The sequence below is a fragment of the Epinephelus fuscoguttatus genome, linkage group LG7 (genome assembly GCF_011397635.1).
Source record: "Epinephelus fuscoguttatus linkage group LG7, E.fuscoguttatus.final_Chr_v1".
NCBI lineage: Eukaryota > Metazoa > Chordata > Actinopteri > Perciformes > Serranidae > Epinephelus > Epinephelus fuscoguttatus.
The window spans coordinates 44,965,750-44,990,416 of NC_064758.1; the positions used below are offsets into that span (position 1 = coordinate 44,965,750).

Here is a 24,667-nt window from a genome sequence, read left to right on the forward strand (position 1 = left end):
TCACTAAAAAACATGTTCCCTTGATTCCCCCATCCTGAGATGTGAGGGAGAGATCGCAGTGAAGGAAACATGGATGCAATTAAAGAAATTTCACTGAACCTATGAACTGTGACATCACAGCATTAAAACTAGCCAATAGGAACACTGGACCTGACTCAGCTGTACTGATCAGAAGTTGGAACAGGTGAAAGTAGATTTAGATATTCAGATGAGTTTGAACACCTCCGTCAGAAATGTCCCAGTGTCAGAGTGTTACTGGTGGCCTCTTAATCCCAGTTTGCTGTCCCCTGAGCCCAGTTTGTGTTTGCTGGGAACTTGTTACTTACAAATGTGACAGCTGTGACCCCGCCCTGTCCATGATGTGGTTTTCTCTTCATTGATCACAGATTTCAGACTTCGGCGTTTCTTCTTCTGTCGTGCTGGTCCCAACGGGTTGCTAGGCAACAACTACAATAAAAGAGCTACAAAACAAAGAAAAGCATCTTTGTCAGTTCATTTGTAGTTGTCTGAAAACATCTGAACCAGGGTCCAGAGCTTTCACCACTCTAACGTCCACAGTCAGTCCCCACAGACCTCCGTGTTAAAACTTGACAGCAGGAACAAACATGTTTACAACCTGGTACAAAAACGGTTTTGATCTCTGGAGCTAATTTCAACATTCATGACTGAATTTATATAGAACTCACCTGTTTATATTTCATCAAGGATTACAGTTACTCAAAATTACATAATTACTACAGTTTGAATCAGATCTGCTGCTCACTCCTTCACATCTCCACCCTCTCTTCTAAATATGGCCACTCCTGGCTCCAAAAATCCAAGATGGTGACCAAAATGATCAACATGTTCTCATCCCAAGTCATCAGTGGCCTTTCACATCTACATATTACGCACCAGGATCCTTGTGTGTCTGCTGTTGGGGGTCTGGGACCTGCGACCAACAGCCAGGACGTCAACAGAAGCACGCGGTTTGGCTCTAGATTCATACAGGAAGAAAGTGCAACACATTCTCACTCTGACCTCGTCACAAATCAACGGTTGGTCATGGACTTATCACGTCCAGATACGATGTGAAGCGTACCCTGAGTGTGCTGGCCGTCACCATTCTGGGACCATTCTGTCAACTTCAGCCTGTTACATGCACTGTCTGTTTTCAAAATACACTTCTGTTTTCACAGGAAATGCACAGTTTGCATACAGTCTCTTTCAAAATAAAATCACTTTGTCAGTAAACATCACAAATTCATGTCTTTTTTTCCTCCAACACACACACACATGGTTGGGTTTAGGAAAACAGAACAGGGTTTGGCTTTACAATCTTATGGGACACACACACAGCCCTCCCAGGTGAAAGTCAGTGTTTCTTGGACCCATCAATCACCCCTCCCGCCTGCCTTACTAGGACTTTTGCTGCCTTAATTTTCGCTCTTCTCCCGCGGTGTTTCCCTCTGACGCCACCAAGCGCCGTTTAACTATAACTGCAACCTGCCGGGTATCATGCCGACGTTAAAGGATGACTTTTTTTGTCAGTGTCTGACGCCACAAGTCACCGCCAAAGTGCTGGATTTCAATCACTTCAGAGTAAGACCAGGTTGGAAAGTGTCAGGTTTTCTGGATCCGTCCACGTCGCCCTATGGGGACTTTCATGCTCTTGATATTACGGCAGTGTTGGAACCTGATGCCGGCCAGGGGCGTATCATCACACTGCAAAGGGTGGCTTAAGGCGTCAGGTGTCTGACACTGAAATCACTGACAAAGCAACAGATTTTGACGACTTCAGAATGAGAACAAGCTGAAATGCTGACCTCAAGGCTTTAAATCAGGAGTCCACAAACCAACAGGTGACATCACAGTAGCTACACCCATCATTTCATACAGTCTCTACCCACAATTAGTTCTTTATGACAGCTGAGAAGCCTCCGTGCACTGATGGAGTAAAACACAGCTGTCGTTTATTCGGCGAAAAGAAAAAACACTCTTCTTTATTGACAGAATCATTTTTAAACTCACCTGCGTCCTCCAGCAGTCACGTTGCTCCCTCTCATGCACCAGGTGCCAAACATCACGTAAACACACACCTGTGTGTTGACTGCAGAAAGACATTAACAGAAGAATGAATCGAGCACAGTGACATGACACACGGCTCGGACAGAGACCTGCAGAAGCAGATGGAAGCAACAGTTTTGTATTCAGCTTCATGAACTGACGGCTCCAGGTGTTTACCAGGCTCTGATTGGATGAACACCTGGGTGAAATCCAACGTTCCTATTGGATATTTGTGACCAGTGTGAGTTTGTGTTGCGGTATGAAGGAATAGGTTTTAGTACATAAACATAACAACATAAAAACACTGCAGACATTTAAGAGCTCTTCATACCACAAATGTTTGTGAGTCACAAACTGTATCAGAATCAGCTGGTCAGTGAGTCAGTGTGTGTGTGTGTGTGTGTGTGTCCAAACCTCCCCACATTTCAACAGACTTCTTCTTTAAACAGACAGAGAGAGAAACATGTTAAACTCTGTCTTATATTTTCACACATTTCCTTCTTTAAATAATTTGCAATATTTTCTTTTCATTATATTACTGTTGTTTCAGCGAAACAATACGTCACACCACCATTTTGTCAGTGATCTCGGCGTGAGACACTGACGCAGACCTTTGATAATAATAATAATAATACATATACAGCGCTTTTTGGAGTCATTTAAGACACTTTACGTTGAGTAGGATAAAAAAAAACCCAGTAAATTCTTTCATCAATCAGGATTGATGTTGTGATTTAAGTTTGGTTTATGTGTGGGCGGAGATAGCGGTCAAATGTTGGTGATAATGTCTGTTAGCAGTTCGCCATTTAAAAAGAAGAAGAAGAAGAGGCGGTTACCAAAAGAAAAGCCACTAAGCGCAAATGCTAGTGCACAATTTGAGACAAAACCACTCTGTTGAAATTAGTGCACCGCACACAAAGTCCATAGTGTCCCATACTGAAGTGTACTAATGGAAGTTTGTGATTGGAGACACAGACTCAGTGTTTTTCTGATAGTGTCCGTCATGTAGGGGCTGCTAATGACATACAAATGTCTCTATCTAGAGCCTGTGTTTGGTTTGTCTGTCCTGAGCTACTGTAGAAACATGGCGGTGCAACCTGGCGACTTCTGTAGACGAGGACCTGCTCCCTGTGGAGATATAAACAGCTCATTCTGAGGGAACCAGAACACAATGCTTTTTATTTTCAGGTGATTACACACTAAAGTAAACACACTGTTTATATCATATTCCATTTCTGCAAATATATCCCCCTGAATCCTACACTGTGTCTATTATTGTAACCATGGCAACAAAGGTCCCCCAACCTTAACTGAGTACGTCTTCAACCCAGATCATCATATTTTCTTAAACCAAACCTTCACCAAAGTGTTATCTCATCATAAAACAGATGATTTGTCAGCAGCCCTGTGGTTAGACCCTTTGTGTGTCACATCATGCTTTCTGGTGGTTTGAATCCATAGTTGCACGGCAACAGTCTTTCAACTTTCTGCACTGTTTTCATGAGCACGGTCTCACTCTGATGTGTCAAAATCTGGCACTTGGGCCGTGACTGAAAAGCCGTCCTTTAACGCTGGCATGATACCTGGCTGCGTCAGGGGGAAACATGGTGGGGCAAGGACGAAAGTTAAGGCAGTGAAAGTCCCAGTAGGGCAGGCGGGAGGGAGGGGTGGTGGATGGAGCCAACAAACACCGACTTTCACCCAGGAGAGCAGTGTTAGTGTCCCGTAAGACTGTAAAGCCAAACCCTGGAATTTTTTCCTAAACCCAACCATGTGTTTCTTTTTGGAGGAAAAAAACATTAATTCGCAGTGTTGTACCGACGTAGTGCTTTTATTTTGAAAGAGACTGTGTCAAACGGTACATTTCCTGTGAAAACGAAGTGTGTTTTGAAAACAGACAATGCATGTAACAGGCTGAAGTTGATACGGCGTCCCAGAACGTCAACAACCAACACACCCAGGGTACCTTGGACGTCATATGTGGACGTGGAAAGTCCATGACCAAACGTGGACATGTGACGAGGTCACAGTGAGGATGATGATGGCTTTATTGACATGCTTTGGTCACACAAATGTATTTGACGTGTACTGGTAACAGAGTAACAGAGTAACAGAGTACTTTTACATCAGTAAAGGATGTGAATACTTCCTCCACCTCTGAGCAGACTCTTACTTGTAGCAGAAACATTAAAAATGTTGTAGCCACTTTATTTTCATGTTCGCTGACAGTTTCAGTGTACGTATGAACATGTGCAGATTGTTCTAGATAAAACCTGAGCCCACAGGATCCTCTGAATGTCGTGCCAACGAAACAAATTGAAGATGATGAAGGGGAAATGAGAGAATGAGAAAAGGCTCGAGGAGAGGAGGAGGAGGAGGAGGAGGAGATCGACATGGAGAATATGGAGAGTAAAAGGACTGAGGGGGGGTGTGTTTGTTTTGCGTACCAGTCAGTGCAGTGTGTGAAATGTGAACTGTGGAGTGTGTGTGTGGGTGTGTGTGTGTGTGTAGGGGAGGATCCTCCCTCTCTTAAAGCCGGGTCAGAAACAGAGAGATCAGCAGAGCTGAGAGTGAGAGGCACTGAGGAGGGAACACACACACTTTTACTGACTCTAAAACACACACACACAGGCACACACACACACACACTCATACAAAGACAAGTGGTCTATTGTACACACAAACACAATTACACTCACACTTAGCTGGACTCTGGACTGACCTCTCGAGGATACATCCCTCAGGACTCTGTTTCCCATCATGCACCAGCGGAGCCTCTCAGAGCTCCAGGGGGTCTCCACCCAGCAGGGGGTCTCCACCCGAAGGACTACCCAGGATCGAGCCTTGTGGAGCTCCAGGCTGAGGAGGGGGGCCGGGCGCCGGTGCCTCTGCCCGCCGTGGGGAGCCCCTCTCTGGGCATGGCTCCTGCTGGGGGCCCTGGTGGTTCCTGGAGCCTGGAGCTTTCTGAGTGAGGAGCAGGAGGAGCTGCTGGTGGAGCTTCATAACCACTACAGAGGACAGGTCTCACCCAGCGCCTCAGCCATGCTGCCTCTGGTAAGACACCTGCAGCCTGCTCAGCCTCAAACACCCCCACACATCAGCCTGAGTCTCACCATGGCGTTTTCTGTTCATTAACATCATCGCAAATTCACACCAGCTGATAGAAAGATGCAAATAAGGTGAGAGTGATATTAATATAATGAACTAATGATGTCCATCACATGTCAGCTGCAGCATCGTCCTCTGACTCGACAGTTTCCTCCCTGCATACAGAGAGGCAGAGTGTCAGGACATTTGAGTTTCTCTACAACTTTTAGTTATTAATTATATCTTCTAGTTGGGCGTGGGTTCTTTTGTGAATTAATTCCTCTAATGCAAGATTGTATTTGTCTAATGTACGACTAGTGAATAATTCAAATGTTTAGAGGCTGACAAGAAGAAAACACTGAATATCTGCCATGTTTTTGGGCATTAAACGGTAAAAACACTGGCCGGTGTTGACCTTCAAAATGGTCTTCAAGAGGTCAAAGGTCAGACCTACAGTGTTTGGTCAATAAAGCATTTAAGAACTGAAAGTTCAGATTTAATAAGATGCAGCTGAGGCCCTGTCTACACTTAGACTGATTTTGAAATTTGCCTCTGTGTTTTGGCCTCTTCTCTGCAGTAAAAGTTTAAGGTCACTAAAACAGAGATTTTAATCTGTTAAGATCGATAATGTGTGTGGACGTGTTAAACAGAGCGTTTGGAAAAAGATGATGTCATCGCCTCAATTTGCAAATGCCCATTATTGGTTCTGATGAGCCTCAAGAAAGGTTGAGAGACAAGACGACTCACTTCACCACAAGACACGCCCCTCGGACATCTTTTCCTAACCCTGACCGTCGTGTGTCTGCAGCCGCAGCCAGAGCACCAGAGCTCCTTCAGCCTCATATTAACAATAATCAGTGGGGGTCAGATCTCCAGTGGGTGTTTTGAAAAAGGTCCCACAGAAAACAGCAGGCGAGTGTTTGGAGCAGTTTTTGTGTTGTGGTCGTGTCTTGTGGGTAAAATTAATTTGTTAAAACGGAGGGGAAAAATATCAGTTTTCAAAATTATCTGTATATGTACAGACCTAGGCAGTAATTATAATATGTAAACTGGGTGGGAGCACACACACACACACGCACCAATAAAAAAAAAAAAATTGCTATCCCATAAAAGGCAACTATGCACCGTCGTCCGAACTAAACATGAGGAAACATAATAATAATCATCGTGATCATAACTACTGGTTCTAATATTACACTGTACTGCAGCTCTGTGTGTAGTTTGTCCAAGTGGTGTTGCCATACTCGTACAAGAAGCCACCGCTTGGTTGCTGTGGATCTCATCAACATCAAATACCACATTGCTTCTCTATTTTATTACTTTCAAATGTATTCTGTAAAACTAAAATGTAATATGAGTCTTATGAAGGATATATTACTGCGGGCTGTTATAGTTTTTGTAAAGTGTTACAAAGTCATAAGAAATGTCTTAATAAGCAAAACATCCTCACTGTGACCTCGTCTCATGTCCACGTTTGGTCATGGACTTTCCACGTCCACATATGGCGTCCAAGGTACCCTGGGTGTGTTGGTTGTTGACGTTCTGGGACGCCGTGTCAACTTCAGCCTGTTACATGCATTGTCTGTTTTCAAAATACACTTCTGTTTTCACAGGAAATGTACAGTTTGATACAGTCTCTTTCAAAATAAAAGCACTACATTGGTACAACACTGTGAATTAATGTTTTTCACTTCAACAACACACACACGTGGTTACATTTAGGAAGAAAGAACAGGGTTTGGCTTAACAATCTTACAGGAAGTGAACACCGGCTTCCTGAGTGAAAGTCGGTGGTTGATGGACCCAAACACCACCCCTCCCACCTGCCCCACTTGGAGGTCCATCCCCTAAATTCATGTTGTTGTCTGGCCACGTTTCCCTGACACCACCGGGTGCTGTTGAACAATAACGGTGACTGGCCGTGTATCGTGCCGGCATGAGAGGACGGCTTTTATTGTCAGTGTTTGTAAGAGCGGGTCGTGAAAAAAAGTCACAAAATTGTCATTAAAAATGTCATAGATTAGTATGTCATTAAAAAGTCGTAGTGAGTGCGCTTTTCCCGTGCAGACTCAGTCATGGTCCAAAAAACTGTGAGATCCATCTGCTCTGTACGTTCTGACACATTCTCACGTTTCTAACCTGAAACATCACTGAGTCCAAACATGAAGTCAGAGTTCATCAGTATTCTTCAGGAAGAGCTCCGGGCATTAATGGATTCAGGCAAATGGCTTTAATAGAAGGCTTCCCATTTTCATGACGCGTCTGTTATAGATTTATTCAGATGGCACTGAGATGGAGTCGCTCGCTACAGTGCTGCAAATCATCTGCTCTGATTACTCTCCGCTCCTCTTAGAAACTGTTCTCAGAGGCAGTTATGAAAATAAGTTTTTATCATATTTGCTGAAACTGTCAAAATATTAGAGAAAGAATCTGTGAAAAAAGCATGTTCCTCTTCCTCTTGTCAGGATATTTAGTGGTATTTGGAAAAATCTACTGAACAAAAGAAAAAGAAGAGCCGTGCTCAAACTGTCAGACTGAGCGCTGGTCAAACATGAATCAAGATTATGTTACTGCGTTGTCTATTTCCAACACATTCTCCTACCTTGTCATATATCTGGGCTTTGTGCCTTTCACGTCTACATATTACCGGCTTGGTGTCCTCTTGCATTTGTTGGTAACGCTCCAGGATGGTGTGTTATTGTGTTTTAAATACACGTCTGTATTCACAGGAAATGTACACTTTCTGCTCTTTAGATGGACACAGTTTTTCTTCAAAGTGAACACAGCAAAAAAACACAAGCATGTGGTTCTGTTTAGAAAAAAAAAGTCATGGTTTGGCTCTGCATTCATACGGGAAGTGAACAGCCTCCTCCTCTGTGAAAGTCTAGGGTTTGTTGGACCCATCGACCGCCCCACCCACCCACCCTATAGGGACTTTCCAGCTCCTTAAATTGCGTAGTTATCACCAGCATTTCACACTGACACCGTCCAGCAGCATATCACACCTCTGCGACAGCCACATTACAAACAGGCGCTGCGTGGCGGCATATAACACTGCCACCAAAGATGGCTTTGGTGGTGAAATCGCTGACAAAGCGTCGCTATTTGACGACTTAAATGAATAAGAACAGGCTGCTATTTCTCACCACAAATGTTTTCGTTAACATAATATACTGTGCAGCTGTAAAATGGGTCTTCTTTATACTGTCCCCGACATGGCAGCTGGGTCACAAACTGAAATATGTTTTTGAGGTGAGACAACACACAAACAGAATCTTGACTCATGTTTGATCAGTGCTGCCTAGTTCAACTAGTGTCACTCTGAAGTTGTTGAGTACCGGCGCTCGACTTCCAGCCTCAGACACTGATGAAAAAAGCGTCCTTTCACATCAACATGATGAAGGACTGGTTGCCGTTGTTGTTTAATAGCGCACAGCGGTGTCAGGGAAAATGTGACAGATCAACATCATAAGGTGGCGGAAGTCCGAGTTCACCCAGGAGGCTGGTGTAGTATAGGTGCTGTAATATTTCTACATGTTCCTGTAGATCTTTTATGTTTTTTATCGTGTCGTTGTTTGGTTGTAATTTTTGTGTGCTGCTGTCTTGGTCAGCTCTCCCTTGTAAGAGAGACCGTAACTCAACAGGACTTATGGTTAATATGGTTTAAATAAAAATGTAGTGTTGTAGCAATGTAGTGCTTTTATTTTGAAAGAGACTGTATGCAAACTGTACATTTCCTGTGAAAACAGAAGTATATTTTTAAAACAGACAATGCATGTCACAGGCTGAAGCTGACACAGACTCGGTCTCATGTTCAGCTGTTAGACTGTAGTTGTAAGCTGCGTCCGATCTGACGGTCTTTACTTCGATAAGATTTTTGTTACATGTCTCAACACAGCTGACGTCCGCAGACACAAACAGTAATTCTGTGATTCTGTAACGGTGAATGTGTCATGACGGATTATCGGTCATTCAGCAGCTGCTGATGCTGCAATTTTAAGACAGTGACAGCAAACAGGGAAAATTTTGTGCCAAATGTTTATATATTACCTAATTTACATAATTTAATTACATGCAAACAGCACAGGAGCACAGTGTCAAACAGTGTTATCAGTGAAACATGGACCCAACACCTGGTTCTGGCACCTGACAGCAAGTCGTGCAGTGTGTTTACTGGCTCCTCCCACCGTCCGCAAATAGACTTCTTTTGATCTGACACTTAAATCACACTATTACGAAACTCAGTGGTTGGTCTGCTTTGCTTTCTCACCACAAACGAAGCACACCAGAGTTCATTTGACAGTTTTTAAAGAAACAGAAATGAACCAAACTGAACTGCACCAAACATGATGAATGTAAAAGCCTCTTTGGTGGAATTTGCTGAGACACAAAAACAAATGCAGCTCAAATCAGGAGCTCAGAGGTGATTGGTGTGTGGTGCTCTGCATAGTGACATGTTTTTGTTTTTTGTTTTTTTCGGTACAAATAAGTTAATTAACCTATATTTAATTCAATAAATTATCTTAACCAGGTTAGGCAGCAATGCCAAAGAATTACGGACTAGTAACGTAAAACTAATGACTCAAGTCACAAGATCAGAATCAAACAAAAAAAACAACAGTAAAATCTCAAATGTGTCGATAGGAATCGTATAAAAGATCAAAACCTGAAGAACAGTCTGACACAATTAATATGCATAAATGAGACTATTTTAAAACTATCAAACAACAAATGAACGTGTCCGAAACAAAAACATTAACAGCCAGAAGAGAGAGCAGAGTTTCTGCAGCGAATGTTTGAATCCCCAGAAAAAGAACAATTTTTACAGCTTGTATTTTAACAGCACAAGTTTTTATGAAACTGTCGACAGCGAGCTTCACCCGGAGTAACTGACCTGCACACGTCACACACTTGCCATTATACTTGGAAACAGACGCTGCTGTTGAGTTTCACTAATCAAATTTTGCAGCATTTTGAGCCTCATGAATCGGTCACTGAGCCTCATTGTGTGGGGATGATCTGATATCTGCAAACCTCAGCAGGTCACACTCAAACTATCTGCAGGGAGAGAGAACTGCCCCTTTCAAATAAGTTGATATATTTACAAAGTTTAGCATTAAAGTGTCCATTACAACAGCTGATGAAGCGAGTCACTGTTGTTGTCTAAAGGTTGAAAAGATTCAAAGAACAATCCAATCCTAGGTCAAAGGGTGATGACGTCCAACACTTTGGTTCATAGACAGATATCATGACGACTACTGTCCAGATTGCAGCTGCATTTTCTCTGTAAATCTTCATGATCCCCTGAGGATTGATCTCTGAGCATCTCTTTAGTGCCTCCATTGGGACAAAGGGTGTTCGTAGACAGTTCTGAGGAGCACCCATAGGGCTACATACCGTCAAAGTTGTTTGACAATAGGAGCACTGAAGTGATGTAAGCACGCTAGTGATCGATATCACAACAACCTTGATGAGGCAGAATCCTGTTGTATTTTCCCTGGTTGCATATCAGTAAAGCCTGGACTTTACTATCGGTCCTGTTGTTCCCGTTTTCTTTCTGTTTTCATTTGTTACGAGCTGTTGGTTGTGATTTATGTTGTCTGCACCGAACCTTCAGGAACAGTGCTGGGCGAAATGGGCAAATGGGGAATTACAAATTCCGGGTCCCTCAGGTAGTGCTGTTGGACCCAACAAAGGCTTTGTCCCATAGACTTAAATGGTGAAAGAGACATCTGCAAATCAGTGGATACATTTATTTTGGAGTGCAACCACCAAGACATGACTCAGCTGCAGTATCAGTATTTGATCCATTTGGTTTGAAAACGTTTGGAAAGTCTAGAAGATTAAATAATTTTATGCCCATTCGGGTCAGCGGAGAAATAAACCATGAGGTAGCCACTTGGCCGGCAGAAGTCCTCAGTGCACTCATTTTATTGGCCTCATGATGCGGAACATCTGGGCTATTTTATACCCACAAAGTCAAACTTTTTTTAGGCTTGATGCGCCACTGAGCAACTTGCAGTCAGCACTGTATCCAGTTCTATTTCTATAGTCATGGTTTACACAGTCAACAGGTTCTTAAAATGGCGGTCACTGGTGCTGTATTGGCTCATATGTTTGACGAATCACTGTATACTTTTGTCACCAAGGTTCCTCTTGTGCTGTTAGAGAACCTACTCTGAAATATAACAGCTGCTGTTGCCTGCGAACATCTCGTTATGCCCGATAGGTGTCCATTATCACCGCAGAGGCGTGTGCATTAGACGGCTACCTCTGTGAAGGCTGTTAAAAAGTGATAATGGACACCCTGCCGGGCATTATCCTGCTTATACCATGATCACTTACCAAAGAAAAAAAGTTAGAATATTCATTCATATTGTTTTCTTTTTGCAGTCAAAAGTTTTTCACAAGCCGTAACTTGGTTTCCTTGGTAACACCTGAGGGTCTACCTAATACCTGAAACTATCATTGCAACCCTGTAAGGTTCTCATGCAACGGAAGTGTTATTCACTATTCCAGTAAATAGAACAGACCTTAGATACGACCTAGGAACGGGACGTATTCTAGTCCGCCCAGCTCATGGAATCCTTTGGCCCAGCTGTTAGCCAGAAAGCTAACGTTATGCTAGCAAGATTCAAAGTCAGTAACAAACAGTAAATATAATCTGACAGTATGTTGAACGGCAAGACGCGCAAGCTGTCAGCAATGTCACTGCCCCCAAATTAATATCAAGATTTTCAGGAAAAACGATACGCCATGTGTGACGTTGCTGTTGGTCGCAGCCTAAAGTAGCGAGTTGAATAGCGGACAGGATGCGAAATGATTTCCTAACTTCAGGGGGCGGTGTCGACCTGCAGAGTGTGACACAGTCTCCACCCTGTGGTGCTCAGAGGACGAGACACAGAAGGACTATCGTTACTCTCAGTGTTGTAAATTAATTGTGAACAGATCACAGAGGCGGCGATGTTGCAGTGGGTTAGCATTGTCGCCTCACAGCAAGCTGATTCCTGGTATGAACCCAGCGTGGGTTTCCTCCAGGTGCTCCAGCTTCCTCCCACAGTCCAAAGACATGCAGGTTAATTGGTAACTCTAAATTGTCCGTAGGTGTGAATGTGAGTGTGAATGGTTGTCTGTCTCTATGTGTCAGTCCTGTGATAGTCTGGCGACCTGTCCAGGGTGAACAGATTACAGATACTGATACTGTTATGTAGCCGGTGCATTAATTTAGAACTGTGAACAGACAGTATTACTATAACTACTCGTAGGTGTCTATTATCAGTTATTAACAGACACCCTGCAGCCAATCAGAATTCACCCAGACTGTGGTATAATTGGCGTTAACAGAGACGTATTCTTATGAAGCCCAACCCTCCAGTCAGTTCAATAATAAACAGAATATATTATATGGAAATATGCATGATATAACGACCCAATCTTCAGAATGAAATTCGGCATTACACATTTCACACACCACGAATATTTTACATTACTGATGCAGCAGATACACAGAAAGGTTCAACAACGCTGTGTTAACATGTGGAACATGTTGGCACAAAACCACTTGGTTACGGTGAGCAAAAGACCATGTTCTGATTTCAAATAGCCAGTCTGGGGGCACAATCATGGCTTAAAATGCCTTCAATGACTCAAACAACCACTTTTGTTGTTTGTTGGTCTGCAGCTTGGCAGCCATCTGATCTGGGTGTAATGCCATGCACCATCACCATCACCTCCACCTCCCGATGACAAGCTCAGCTCGTATACATGTAATCAGAGCTACATGACTTTGGAAATGTAGATATGATACACAAAATGTAACAAGTCTGTGGTTTGCAGAGACACAGTGCCAACATCTATTTTTAATGTTTTGAGGTTAATGAACAAGAAATAAAGATTTGAAACCAGGTGACTCTTTAATCAAACTACAGTTCTGGACCGCTGCAGATCCTGAATATGAAAACTCAACAAAGACAAACGGAGATGTTTTGACAAAGATGTGATAAATACGTAATATACTTTTTTCTGAGATGTTCTTGGAGACGTCTCTACACTGTCCACAATTTATTCTAATTGTCTCCAGCTGCAAGCTGCTCCTCCATTCCTGTTGTGTATTGTATTGTGGGACAACAGCGTCCATGGAGAGTGCACTCTGAAGTGAAGAGTTTAGTTTTTGAGTTCACTTCACTTTGTGTAAACGATCCTGAGTGTGCATGAAGCAGAGATGGCAGCATGGATCAAACTGCTCAGATCAAATGTTGCAGTGAAAAAAAAGAGGAAGGAGGAAATAGATAAAAAAGGAAAGGGGAAGAGGGAAGGAGACAAGGAAAGAGGAAGCACTAAGAAATAAAACTGACTAATTTACTGAAGCACTGTCACTGCATGTTCATCGTCCTCTCACTGATTTTTCTGTGTCTGTTTTCCGAATGTTTCCAGAACACAAAGACATGTAATCTCTGCAGCAGTTCGCTGGCGTTTGTCTTGAACTTGCTCTGTCTTGTTCTAATTATCTTTGTTTGTATTCATGTTTTTGTGTCTCTTTGCTGATGAAACCACTGAGTTTCCATTTCTCTGCACCAGTCAGTCGCCCTTTGTGGACTCATGAGTCCTGAATTTACAGTACATACTGCTGGCAGGGAAACTTCTGGTTGTTGTTGTTGTTTAATCCTCCAGTTAAAATGAAATAAGGCTGTAGCTCAGTCTGTGGACACTCTGTTGGCCCTGTGAGGCTTGAATGCCCATTACAAACCACAAGAAACAAAAAACAAATCTGACTTTAAGAGAAATGGAGAAACAGAACAGAGACTGTGGACTGATCATGCTGTTACCTAACGGGGGCCATTTTAGGACATCTCAGGCTGTCAGCACTTCACTGTCTGACTCGACTTTAAATCATTTAAAGTTGGACTTTGTCAGGCTCAGCTGTAAAACTGTATGCTAACATGCTAACGAGTTTGATAGCTAAACATCTCTCATCACCTCATTTAGGATTTTAGCCTCATTATAAATTAACATTAAGCATGTTTGCATGATCGGATTTTAATGTTTAGTAGAAAACATGACTGATGCTAACAGTGTTTACTTATGTTCATTATAATATTAGTCTGTCAGTGTGTAACATTTAGCATTGTTGCCCGGTAGCATTGTGTAACTTTCAGCATGGTAAGGACACCATGTGAGCTACAGTGACGCCTACTCTGAAAGTAGCTGAGGTTGACATTTGTTTTGGAGGTATCCTGTCATGAGCTGGAAATTTGACCTGTTAGTGGCGCCGGACAAAAAGTCAGAGAATCACCAGAGTCATTAGTGTCCATCGTCAGTGGAGCATGAATGTCTGGATAAAATTATTCATTGATTCATTAAATAGATGTGAAGGTACTGTGTTTCACTCTGGGCCAATGAGGGCCAACGGGGGCCAACGGGGGCCAGCAGGCTGACGTCCCCTAGCTGCTGCTGTCACTTATTGGCGCTCTGTATTTCAGGGATAATAAAGGCTAATTTAAAGTTTTCCATTCGTCACGACGCTGCCTCTGACTTGAACAGTTTGTGACTCTCAGCTGAACTGAGGGTCAGATTAAATCGGGCAGGTTTGAGCCGGCAGGTTGTTTTGGTTTGGTCGGTGGAGCAGAGAGAAGCTGCTGCTGCTGCTGCTGGTTTAACTCTTTATGGACATGTGATGATGACTGATGTGCTTTTATAGATGTGGATCTCAGTTCAAGATTTTTTATTAACGTGGTGTCTCGGTGTGGCTGCTACACCTGCATGATTTTATGCAGGTGTAGCAGCCACACCACATTAAGTTTGGACCTAAACGTCTTAGCTAGAACAAAAAGCCTGTGTAGAATATCTGTGGCCCTGATTGGACAGCTGCACCAGGTGAAACATGTCCAGCAAGTAGTTTTTCATACTGAGGAGATGAGTGAGCCAGCAGAGGATGATAAAACAGAATTCCTTTTAATCTGAGGATCCTGTTTATTTTTCATATTTCATGAAGCAGAGCAAAGTATTCCAGCATCTAAAGAGAACAGCCTCTGTTACTGTTTCCCACCAACTCTGCAAACTGTACATACATTTAAAAGAACAAATACCCATCATTACTTGGTGTACGTTTGCATGGCCTGAGAGCACAGACGGACTTTCTCTTCACGACACATTCATGTGAGCATGAAGGCAGAAGTGTCCAGTAATCCTGTGGAGCTTTGCCTGTGTACGTCCTCAGAGAATATGTGACTGCAGGATGAATTTAAACGAGCTGTATATGACATTCAGCTCTTATCTATGATTCAGAGTCTGAGCTTGGATTGCCTCCAAATGGCTCTCAACATGGAGGTGACTGAGCCAGCTGGCAGCTAACAGTGCTAACAGCGTGAACAGTGCTAACAACAGCAACAGAGCGGGCGTGACTTCATTCTCTGCTCAGGGCACTGTTATACTTTACTATATCTTTACATAGCAAACAGAGGTGTGCTGCTGTATTAATGCTCTGCATCAGAGGACTGCACTGGGATCGGGATCCTGCGGGACCCAAATCAAATCTTGCCGGAAAGGTCAGTTTTATCTCTGCTGGGGTGGGAGCAGGCAGTAAAAAGAAAATGTGCATGTGAATTAACATGAAGGATGGAGACGCCAACAAATGAAGTGGAAAAGAAGATAAAAGCTGCACATTGTAAAACAAAAGAAAATAAAAGCAAGTCGGACATTTGGAGGAACATGTTCACCATTTTGGCCGTCACCATGTCATCATCTTAGAGTGCGTCTCAAATCGCATACTGCTGTTAGAACACTTCAGTCTAGTACACTATGCACACTCCGTACTTCTTGCATGGTGCACTAATTTCAACAGAGCAGTGTTGTCTGAAATTGCGCATTACCATTTTGCACCGACCCGAAGTGACAACGCCTCTTCTTCTTAAAAAGTAAATTGCAAACAGACAGTGGAGCATTATCACCAACATTTGACCAATATCTTTGATGTTAGCTAGCTAGCAAGCTAACGTTAGCACTCGCAGTATTTTTGATAGTACCAAATCAACATCATCCAACAAACATCTCTGATGGCTTCTTTTTTTTTTTTGAGTTTTGGTACTTAGTGCAAAAAACATGTCTAAGTAACAGGCTCCGTGTTGTCTCCAGCCACCGTGTCAAAAGTCCAGAAGTTTGTGATGCAGCTTCTGCTGCGTCACAAAGACGCCGACCTTTGAGGGTGAGTAGTGTCCATCATTTCACACTCACCCTTTGGACCGTTTTGAGTGCACCAGTAGTACACTGCGATTTTCTGTACAATGAGGTGTGAACGCACTTAACAAACTCAAAATATTAAGTGTTTGGAACTGAATCACGTGATCTGAGACACACTCTTAGTTTTTGGAGCCAGAATATTTGGGTGAGAGGGTGGAGCTGTGGAGGAGTGAGTGGAGGATCTGATTCAATCTGTAGTGATGCCTCGCAAGTAGCCTGTCACTTCAAAAGGCCACACCCTTAAAAATGTGTAACTTCAATCCTTAATGAAATGTAAACAGGTGAGTTATATAAATATTCAGTCCCCGCACAGTTCTCAGTTATAGAGACCAAAATTGTTTTTTGTACCAAACATGTTTATTTCTGCTGTTAACTTTTAACATGGAGTCTGTGGGGACTGACTTGCTCTTGGAGCCAGCCTCAAGTGGACATGTAGCCTGATAACTTTGGGGACCCCTTTAACTTTTCCTCTAGCGCCACCATGAAACGACAGTCTTAGGAATAGCGGACGACCTGCTCTACCTCCACAGCCGACTGTCCAACGACAGTGACTTTAACTAAAGCTCTGCTCTGCCTCAGTACAGCCTCACAGAGCTGCTGATTGCAGACTCTTAAGTCTTTGTCTTTGTAACTGGTTGAATCAAAGTTTATTTGCAGTCGTGTTTATTTCGTATTATTCTTCCTCTTAGCAGCTTCTCAGAGTGAAAAATGAACTTCCTCCGGCTGATGAATATAATTGGATACAACTGACGGCACAGATCCATTTCCGGTTTTGGTGCCTCGACTCAAAACCTTTATTAACTCTCACAGAGCTGTGACAGTCTCCAAACAAGAAGCGCTTCTTCGTCCAGGTTATCAGATCAGGAGAGTCACTTTTTACGGGACGATCACGACCGAGGGCAGCAGAAATGCTGAGTAACATGCAGCCTGGGTTCCAGGAACAGACGGGTGTTTCCCGCTGCAGACTCCCTCCTGTTATTAACATGAGTGTCAGAGGAGGAATGCAGCGGGGAAATCATCCTGGACGACAGACAGGGAGGGAGTCAACGTTCAGGGTTGAGCAACGAAGGAGGAAGACTGTTGGGAAAGAGACGAAGGGGCGAACACTATGTTTAGATAGAAAGTAAAATGAAAATTAGGTAGTGAATGAATGAGCACCCAGAGGAATGTGTGTGTGTGTTTATGTTTGTGTTCACGAATATGTGTGTGTGTGTGTGTGTGAACCAAGAGAGGTCTCAGCCTGTCTCCGCCGGTATGGGAGCCCCACTGGGACATTTCCATACTCTTGTTTTTCTTTCTGCTTTTCAGCTGGACTGGAGAAAAACAGGGATAGAACAAGAGAAGGGAGGAAAGGAAGGAGTGATGAAAACTGAGAGTGAGAAGCAAAAAGGGAAAAGGGAGGAAGGAAGACGAGGAGTGATGAAGGAGGGAAAGAGGAGAGATGGATGAGAGAGAATATCAGAAGTACGTAATGAGACAAGGACTGAAAAAAGACAGAAGGGAGATAAGAAGACATGGAGAGAAGGGGAGCCAAAAGAAAAGGACAAGATGAGAAAGGGAGGAGTTGAAAAGTCAAAAGAAGACGAGTGAGATGAGGTGGACAGAGCTGGAAGAGGAGGGAGGTCAGTGTGTTGAAACTACAGAGAAAAGATTTCTGTTTTTGTTGGCGAAAAAAGTCTGAAGACTGGCCTGAGACCAGCGGACAAACCACACCGACTGGCTCAGAGGAAACAGAAAGACAACTGATAGAACGGCAGAAAAACCAGTCTGACCAGTTCACACAAAACTGATAAGAAACCAGTCTGACCAGTTCACACAAAACTGATAATACATGAGAAACCAGTCTGACCAGTTCACACAAAACTGATAATACATGAGAAACCAGTCTGACCAGTTCACACAAAACTGATAGTACAGAGACAGAGTGTAACCCCACACTCAGCAGGAGACACTGTAATACTTATGTTTCCCAGTCTGTACTGGACTTGGCTGCTGATTACTGGAAACCAGTAAACCCAGAGGGCAGGTTTTCCTCAGCAGCCGCAGAGAAAGTTACTGACAAGGAGAAAAACGTAGTGAACTGAAACTGAGCGTGTGCCCGAGGAGGAGAAGTGAAATCAATCTGAACTCATGGAAATAAACAAATCACAATTATCATCATTATATGAAATGATAATAAAGTAAACAGCTGGCAAAACAAGAGCTCCCATTGTTTACAGAGGTAAACAACAGCAGGCTGTAATCAGGGAGGGTAGAAATTATTTTAGGAACCATCTGTGAGTGAAACAACATTTTGTTCAGATAAAACACAAACGTGACTGATAACCCCTGAACGCATCGTTATATTCATGGTGCATGTTGATTATTCAAAGAGTCCAGGATTCAGAATCACTGAGAGCTGCAGCAGAGATGTTGAAGGTCCAGTGTGGAGGAGTTAGTGAATAAGGAGCTGTTCACATGATGCGCTTTTTTGTGCGCTCAAATCCATTGCTGTCAATATACACACACGGAAGGCGTGCTTAAAAGCAATGATGGTGCCGCCGCAACAACATGGAAGGACATCAGACGCAGCTTTCAGCTACTGTCAGTGAAGACTTTGAAGAAAGATATTCACACATCCGGCTGTCTCAGATGGAGGTGCGTTGGAAAGTACCACTCGAGTCTTTGAACAGGAAATCCTGCTTCACAAGAGTGGTCTCCTCTGGTCTGAATCAGGGACTCATGTTGTTCCAAAGTTGTATAATTGCCTAGAGTTGGTTGGTGTTCTCACGGCAGCATTTACAAGAGGACCAGATCAAATGCCTTGTGTGAGAAAGCTGCTCTTGATTGGTCAGAATTTCCATGTGGGAAAAATCCAGGAAGTAAAGCAAACGTTGAAGAAGAGTACACTTGCAAGATAAATGTGACACTTTCTAATGTCACAATGGAGGGACAACTACGCAGGTTGATTTTAGCGCTGCTCATCGTGGACTATATTGCTGTCATTGTTCATTTTAGTCAAAGCATACAGTTTGAAAACGAGGCAAACGCGGCTCCAACTAGAAAACAATGTTTTGATGCATTGGATGTGCTGAATGTGCATATTAAGGCAGTACAGGAGGAGGTGCACATTAATAATCCTCCAGGACTGTAACATGCTCATGTTTAACCCAAACAATGTGTCATGTGACTGCAGTCGCTTCACATCCAGGTCGCAACACCTTCTCACCACAAACCAACCGCACCAGAGTTCCTTTGGAACCGGACTGAGACCACCTCTTCAAGAAGGTCTCGGTCCGGTTGCTTTGGTGTGTTCACACCTGCACAAACAAACCGCACTGAGTTTGATTGAACTGAACCAAACAGAGCAGGTGTGAAAGCAGCCATAGTAACACTAACGTTTCGATCTTCCTGGACCTTCATCAAGAGTGTACATTGTTTCCAACACTGAGCTTAAAAAGAAACTGCCCCGTCCATTTCACAGGTGTGATAGAATCAATCAGCTGTAGGTGTGTTTCTCAATAAGTGAACAACAGCCTGTGAAAGACAGAAAAACCTGACCTCAGGCTCCTCACACCATAAAGTCTATTTACTTTACTTCTTTATTATTTATTTACAGAACTGTTGATCTCATGAATGAACACATCATCCTCACAGCTTTTATAAATCACTCAAAGTGTTCAACACTGTATACTCTTATGTTGTGTATGACGTATTGACTGAAACATTAGTGTCACTAATAAATAAGCAGGACTTTCTGATAAAAGAATTTCACCCTGACATCAAAAAAGTTCAACTTTTTTTTAATGCAACGACGCACACCTTACAGTACAGAGCTGCTATGGAGTCCCGTCTGTATTCCTTCTTTGTATTTTTACACAGAACCAAATGATGGCGGCATCATGTTGCTCCAGTGTGTGATTTAAGGCCCTGATCACACACAAAGCATTTTAGCAGCAGGAGGCTTTTTGTTGACTGTTTCTGCACTCTGGGCGCCCGGCATTTTTTCATGTCATCTTTTTCCTCATTGTCCAATGGGATGATGTGAGAGGCGGGGCTTCTGTGGTGGTCACGACAACAAGTTTACAGTTGGTAAACAATGGAGGAGAAACTGGTGGTGATGGTTGCTGGATACCCAGAGCTATACGGCCTGATGATAGACAGCAGGTTGTCAAACTGCCCCTGAGTCATCCTAAAATCTGCCTGTAAGCGTCCATGATGGAGGAGAAGCTCCTGGACCAACTGGTGGTACTCCCCATGATCCAGCCTCTTTTTTAGGGTCTCATGTACCCACACAGATCTCTGTTTATCTGCTGACAGCCTCTCACCCTCAACCAGAGCTACAGACAGCACCCTCTGCCTCAACATGGCAGCAGCTACACACTGATTACTGCAGGACACACAAACTGTAGACTGATCACACAGGAAGGTTGGGGTGAGGAGGTGATGGGTGGTTGCCTGGCAACGATAAAAAGGTGCAGCAAGAGTTTTTTTTACTAGCGGCATTCAGTAAAAAAAAAAAATTGTTTTGCAACCTGCAAAACGCTTTCTCTGTGACTGGGGCCTGAGGCAGCATGCTGACATTGTGGAATTAAAGGGAATGCGACAATGGTGACATGTAACACAACAACGTCGGGCTATAAGTCCAGCTCAGACCAAACTTTTATGATGAGATGAAACTGTTTTACAACGTAGCAGAGAAAAGTGTCAGCAGTGTGAACTGGCTGGTCTGAACTCGACTCAAGTTGACTGATGGTGTCACCTGATACTCAGCTGGTCAAAAGGCCGGCGGCTGGTTTTAAAGCACGTCACCTGTTTCAACAGCCAATCAGCTTGTAGTGAAGTCTGCTGGTCAGGTCAAAATGACCACAGACGGCGTGTTGGCTTGCTGCAGCAGGTGCTCCGTCCCCACAGAGCCCTCTGTTTCCGTCCTCACGGTGTGCCGGTGTCAGACGGTGGGTCGCTGCTACTGCTGGCTGTATGTGCTTATGCCCCGCCCACAAACACACATTCTCACTGACTGATGAATTGGCGCTGGTTATTTATATTATTGTGGCGTATTGATCATGAATACAGTCCATCTGATGCTGGTTTTGTTTCATCACTGTAGCCAGTATCTCACTATCACTATCCTCATTCAGAGTTTAAGAAGCTACAAATTATATTCAGCCACAAAATAAGTCTGAAAAGCTGCAAATCAGAACGGAAGTACATCTATGATCAAACTGTCATCAGTGAGTTTCTGTTCAAAGAAACAAAAATCAGCTGTTCACAGAGCGGATGCACTGTGTGTGTGTGTGTGTGTGTGTGTGTGTGTGTGTGTGCGCGCGCGCGCGCCTGTGTGAATGCACGATTATGTACATGACCTGAGAGTCTTAACACAGACCAGATGTTGAGAGAGCCTGGAGAGAGACAGGAATGTGAAGGAGACCCCTGACTATTGTTTGTGTTGTGTGTCATCACTGGACAAATAAACACACACACACACACACACACACACACACGGATCTCTCAGTCAGGATCCTGTTGTTCATTCTTTTGGTATCTTAGCAACAGCGACTCAAACCACAAGATGAAAACAACTGCCCGAGTTACAGACGTCAATCTCTTCATAAAGCAAAGTCTGGTGTTATTTTATGATTTTGTTATTGTCAACAAAACACATTTGTCCATCTCTCAACACCGCCTGACTTCCTGTCCATGTCTCTCAGCTCTGAGCTCATTGGCTGATCAGTATTTTCCTCCAACAGCTGATCGCTGTAGTTTTTATTAAAGAAACAGGAGGACAAAGTGACTTTGTTGGGGACTATTTTCAGCGGTGGATTAATCCACATCTGGTGCTGTACTGAGCGTTTGTGTCAGCAGGACAGTGTGTGTGGGATTGAGTCAAAACAAACTGCAGTGTGTGTGTTCATGGTAACGAAGCAACACGTCAGAGACAGTGTGAAAATTACTTCTATCTAAATAAATCACTCGTCTACAACTCATTTTCCAGACATAATCAACGAGATTGCACTGATTACGTGAGAGTAATCTGACAGAGAAGGGGAGGGGGCTTTGCTGTACCATAAGTATAAATTAACCATTTCTTGGGTGATCTGTGTCGACACAATGACAAATTGATGAAAAATTAAGGTAGAATGAATGCTAAATTTTAAATTAACTTACTTCCAGGATGGCATCTGAGGAATTTATAGTAATTTGGCCTTTTAAACAGTAAAAGTAACTGTAATGTGGTGAAACATTAGTCCTGCTATCAGTAGATTAATGGTTAAATCATCACATTTAAACTGGCTGAATTATAGGAAATCTGAGTGATATTTTGCAACCATAACTTTATGTAACCCATTATTTATTTCATTTATAGTGGTTTCTACTGAAGAGTGAAGACACTATCTTAGCTGGTTTTGCTTTTCATGTGCTTATTGTTAGAACATAATTACAATTTTTTGATGGCCCCCAAACATTTTGAAAATGCCCCCATTTTTTAGACCATGGGTGGCCAAATTGCCCCCAAAATATTTTGTTAATTTCATACCCTGACAGGAGCCACTGTCTGAGCCCTGCTGATGCAGAAAAGCTTTATTAAAAAAAAGAAATCAATAAGTTATTGAATGACTCACCGTGATATTGATGCGTGGACGGCGGGCGGTCCTGTGGTCGCAGATCTGGCTGTTTGCTGCAGCTTGTCAGACATAAACAAACATCAGCAAACAAGAAAAACATTACGAACACATTATGTTCCACAGCCACTTTATCCACACCTGACTGTGCTCGACTCTCCTCTCAGACTCTTTCAGGAGGAACTGGTCAGCTTGGAGAGTTCCAGTTGAACCCTGCAGTCTGATGCAGTCCTCTGTATTTGTATAAGACCTGTGCTCAGCAGACATTTGAACTTGTAGCAGGAGAAGTGCAGGTGAAACCAATTTTGTTAACGACGGCTCAGAAACATCAGGTGTCCCAGTGAGCCATGACACTCAGTCCGTTTATATGACATCAGAGAAAATCCATTAATTGTGTCAGACCGACCCAGAAGTTTAATAGCATTAAATGTGTAAGAGAAGAAGAAGCCGGTAACAACTGGTGTTGGGGGGGGTATGTGGGGTAATATTATCACATTCACAGTGTCACATAATGCGTTACCATCTGAAATAAACTGTTTATTGACTTCATTGTTCATTCACCCACACTGATCCACATCGCTCCACTTGCACCAGTGCGTCACCAGAAAAACATCCCCCCAAGGTTGTTCTGTGTTGTCATGTCACCACAGACTGTAGAAGGCTGCCAGTGGTCAACACATCTGGGTGACACTGTACTGTGTGTGATCAGGTTCAGTGTGTTTCCATTAATATAATGTCCTCAACATATCTCGTTCTTCTTCTGCGTCCTAAGGCTGCCTGAAAGCAGTGGAGATAAGGAGCTGGACTCCAGTTTGTTTTCTTCTCATGCTGGTGATCGGCACATCTGGGTGATGTTAGTATATGTTGGATGTGTTTCCATTCACATCTCCTACAGCTGCAGAGCAACACCGACACACACTCCTGTTCTTCTACATAACTCTCTCTGTGGTGCTGCTGTAGCCGACCGGCACACCAGGAACTGGCAGGTGTGTCTTTCAGCTCTGGTGTGTTAATTTGCGCTCGTCATAGTGACTGACTCGCACGTCATTCAGTTTGTTGTGTTTCATATCATAGCCCCACAAATATTTATCCATATCTCATAATGATCAGATGCTGATCCTCTGCCTGACCCTCCCTGTGTCCAAGGAGATTCAATGTTTTAAGAAGGTCTGGGCTGTTTAATTGTTGTCATCATGTTATTATTAATATAAGCAGGGGATTTTAATACAAAGTGGTAACCACTGTGTGTGAACACATGAATGGCTCAGACCTGCAGCACTGGATTAGAAATGAACTGTAATAAAGTGGAGCTGCTGTGAAACAACATGAGCCTCATTAATTTAAATCAGTATTAATTCTTCTGAGGTCATTGTGGAGAAAGCATTCTTGGAACCCATCGGGGGCAGACCCACGATTTTTTGGCATTCCAGTTTGATTTGGGCGGAGGAGGCGAATTTCCGTTTCCGACTTCCGTTTATATATAAGTAAATATGCTGAACCGTTGCGATGGATTCAGAGTTTGCAGTGACGGCAATTATGTTCCGCTTTGTTAGTTCACCGTACAGACCGTTTAACCTGGCAACAACTGCAGCCGGCTCAAACATGATTGGTCAATATCACGGAAACTACAAACAGCCTACAACCGGAAACCAGGGCTCTTCCACTCTTCTTCCGGAGGCAAGATCTCCGGGGTTTGC

The 24,667-nt window shown here is 43.3% G+C and overlaps 2 protein-coding genes across 2 annotated transcripts in view; one reads left to right on the forward strand and one right to left on the reverse strand.

Annotated features, from left to right (window-relative positions):
• LOC125892360 (macrophage mannose receptor 1-like) overlaps positions 1-24,667 on the reverse strand; it is a 189,683-nt gene that overhangs the window by 75,627 nt on the left and 89,389 nt on the right. The gene's annotated exons all lie outside the window — the stretch shown is intronic.
• The window catches only part of LOC125891220 (peptidase inhibitor 16-like), a 30,184-nt gene continuing 10,104 nt past the window's right edge, over positions 4,588-24,667 (forward strand). The window contains exon 1 of the mRNA XM_049580286.1: positions 4,588-5,100. Within this exon, the coding sequence (XP_049436243.1) occupies positions 4,807-5,100 (294 nt within the window). The 5' untranslated portion in view covers positions 4,588-4,806. The remainder of the gene's footprint in view (positions 5,101-24,667) is intronic.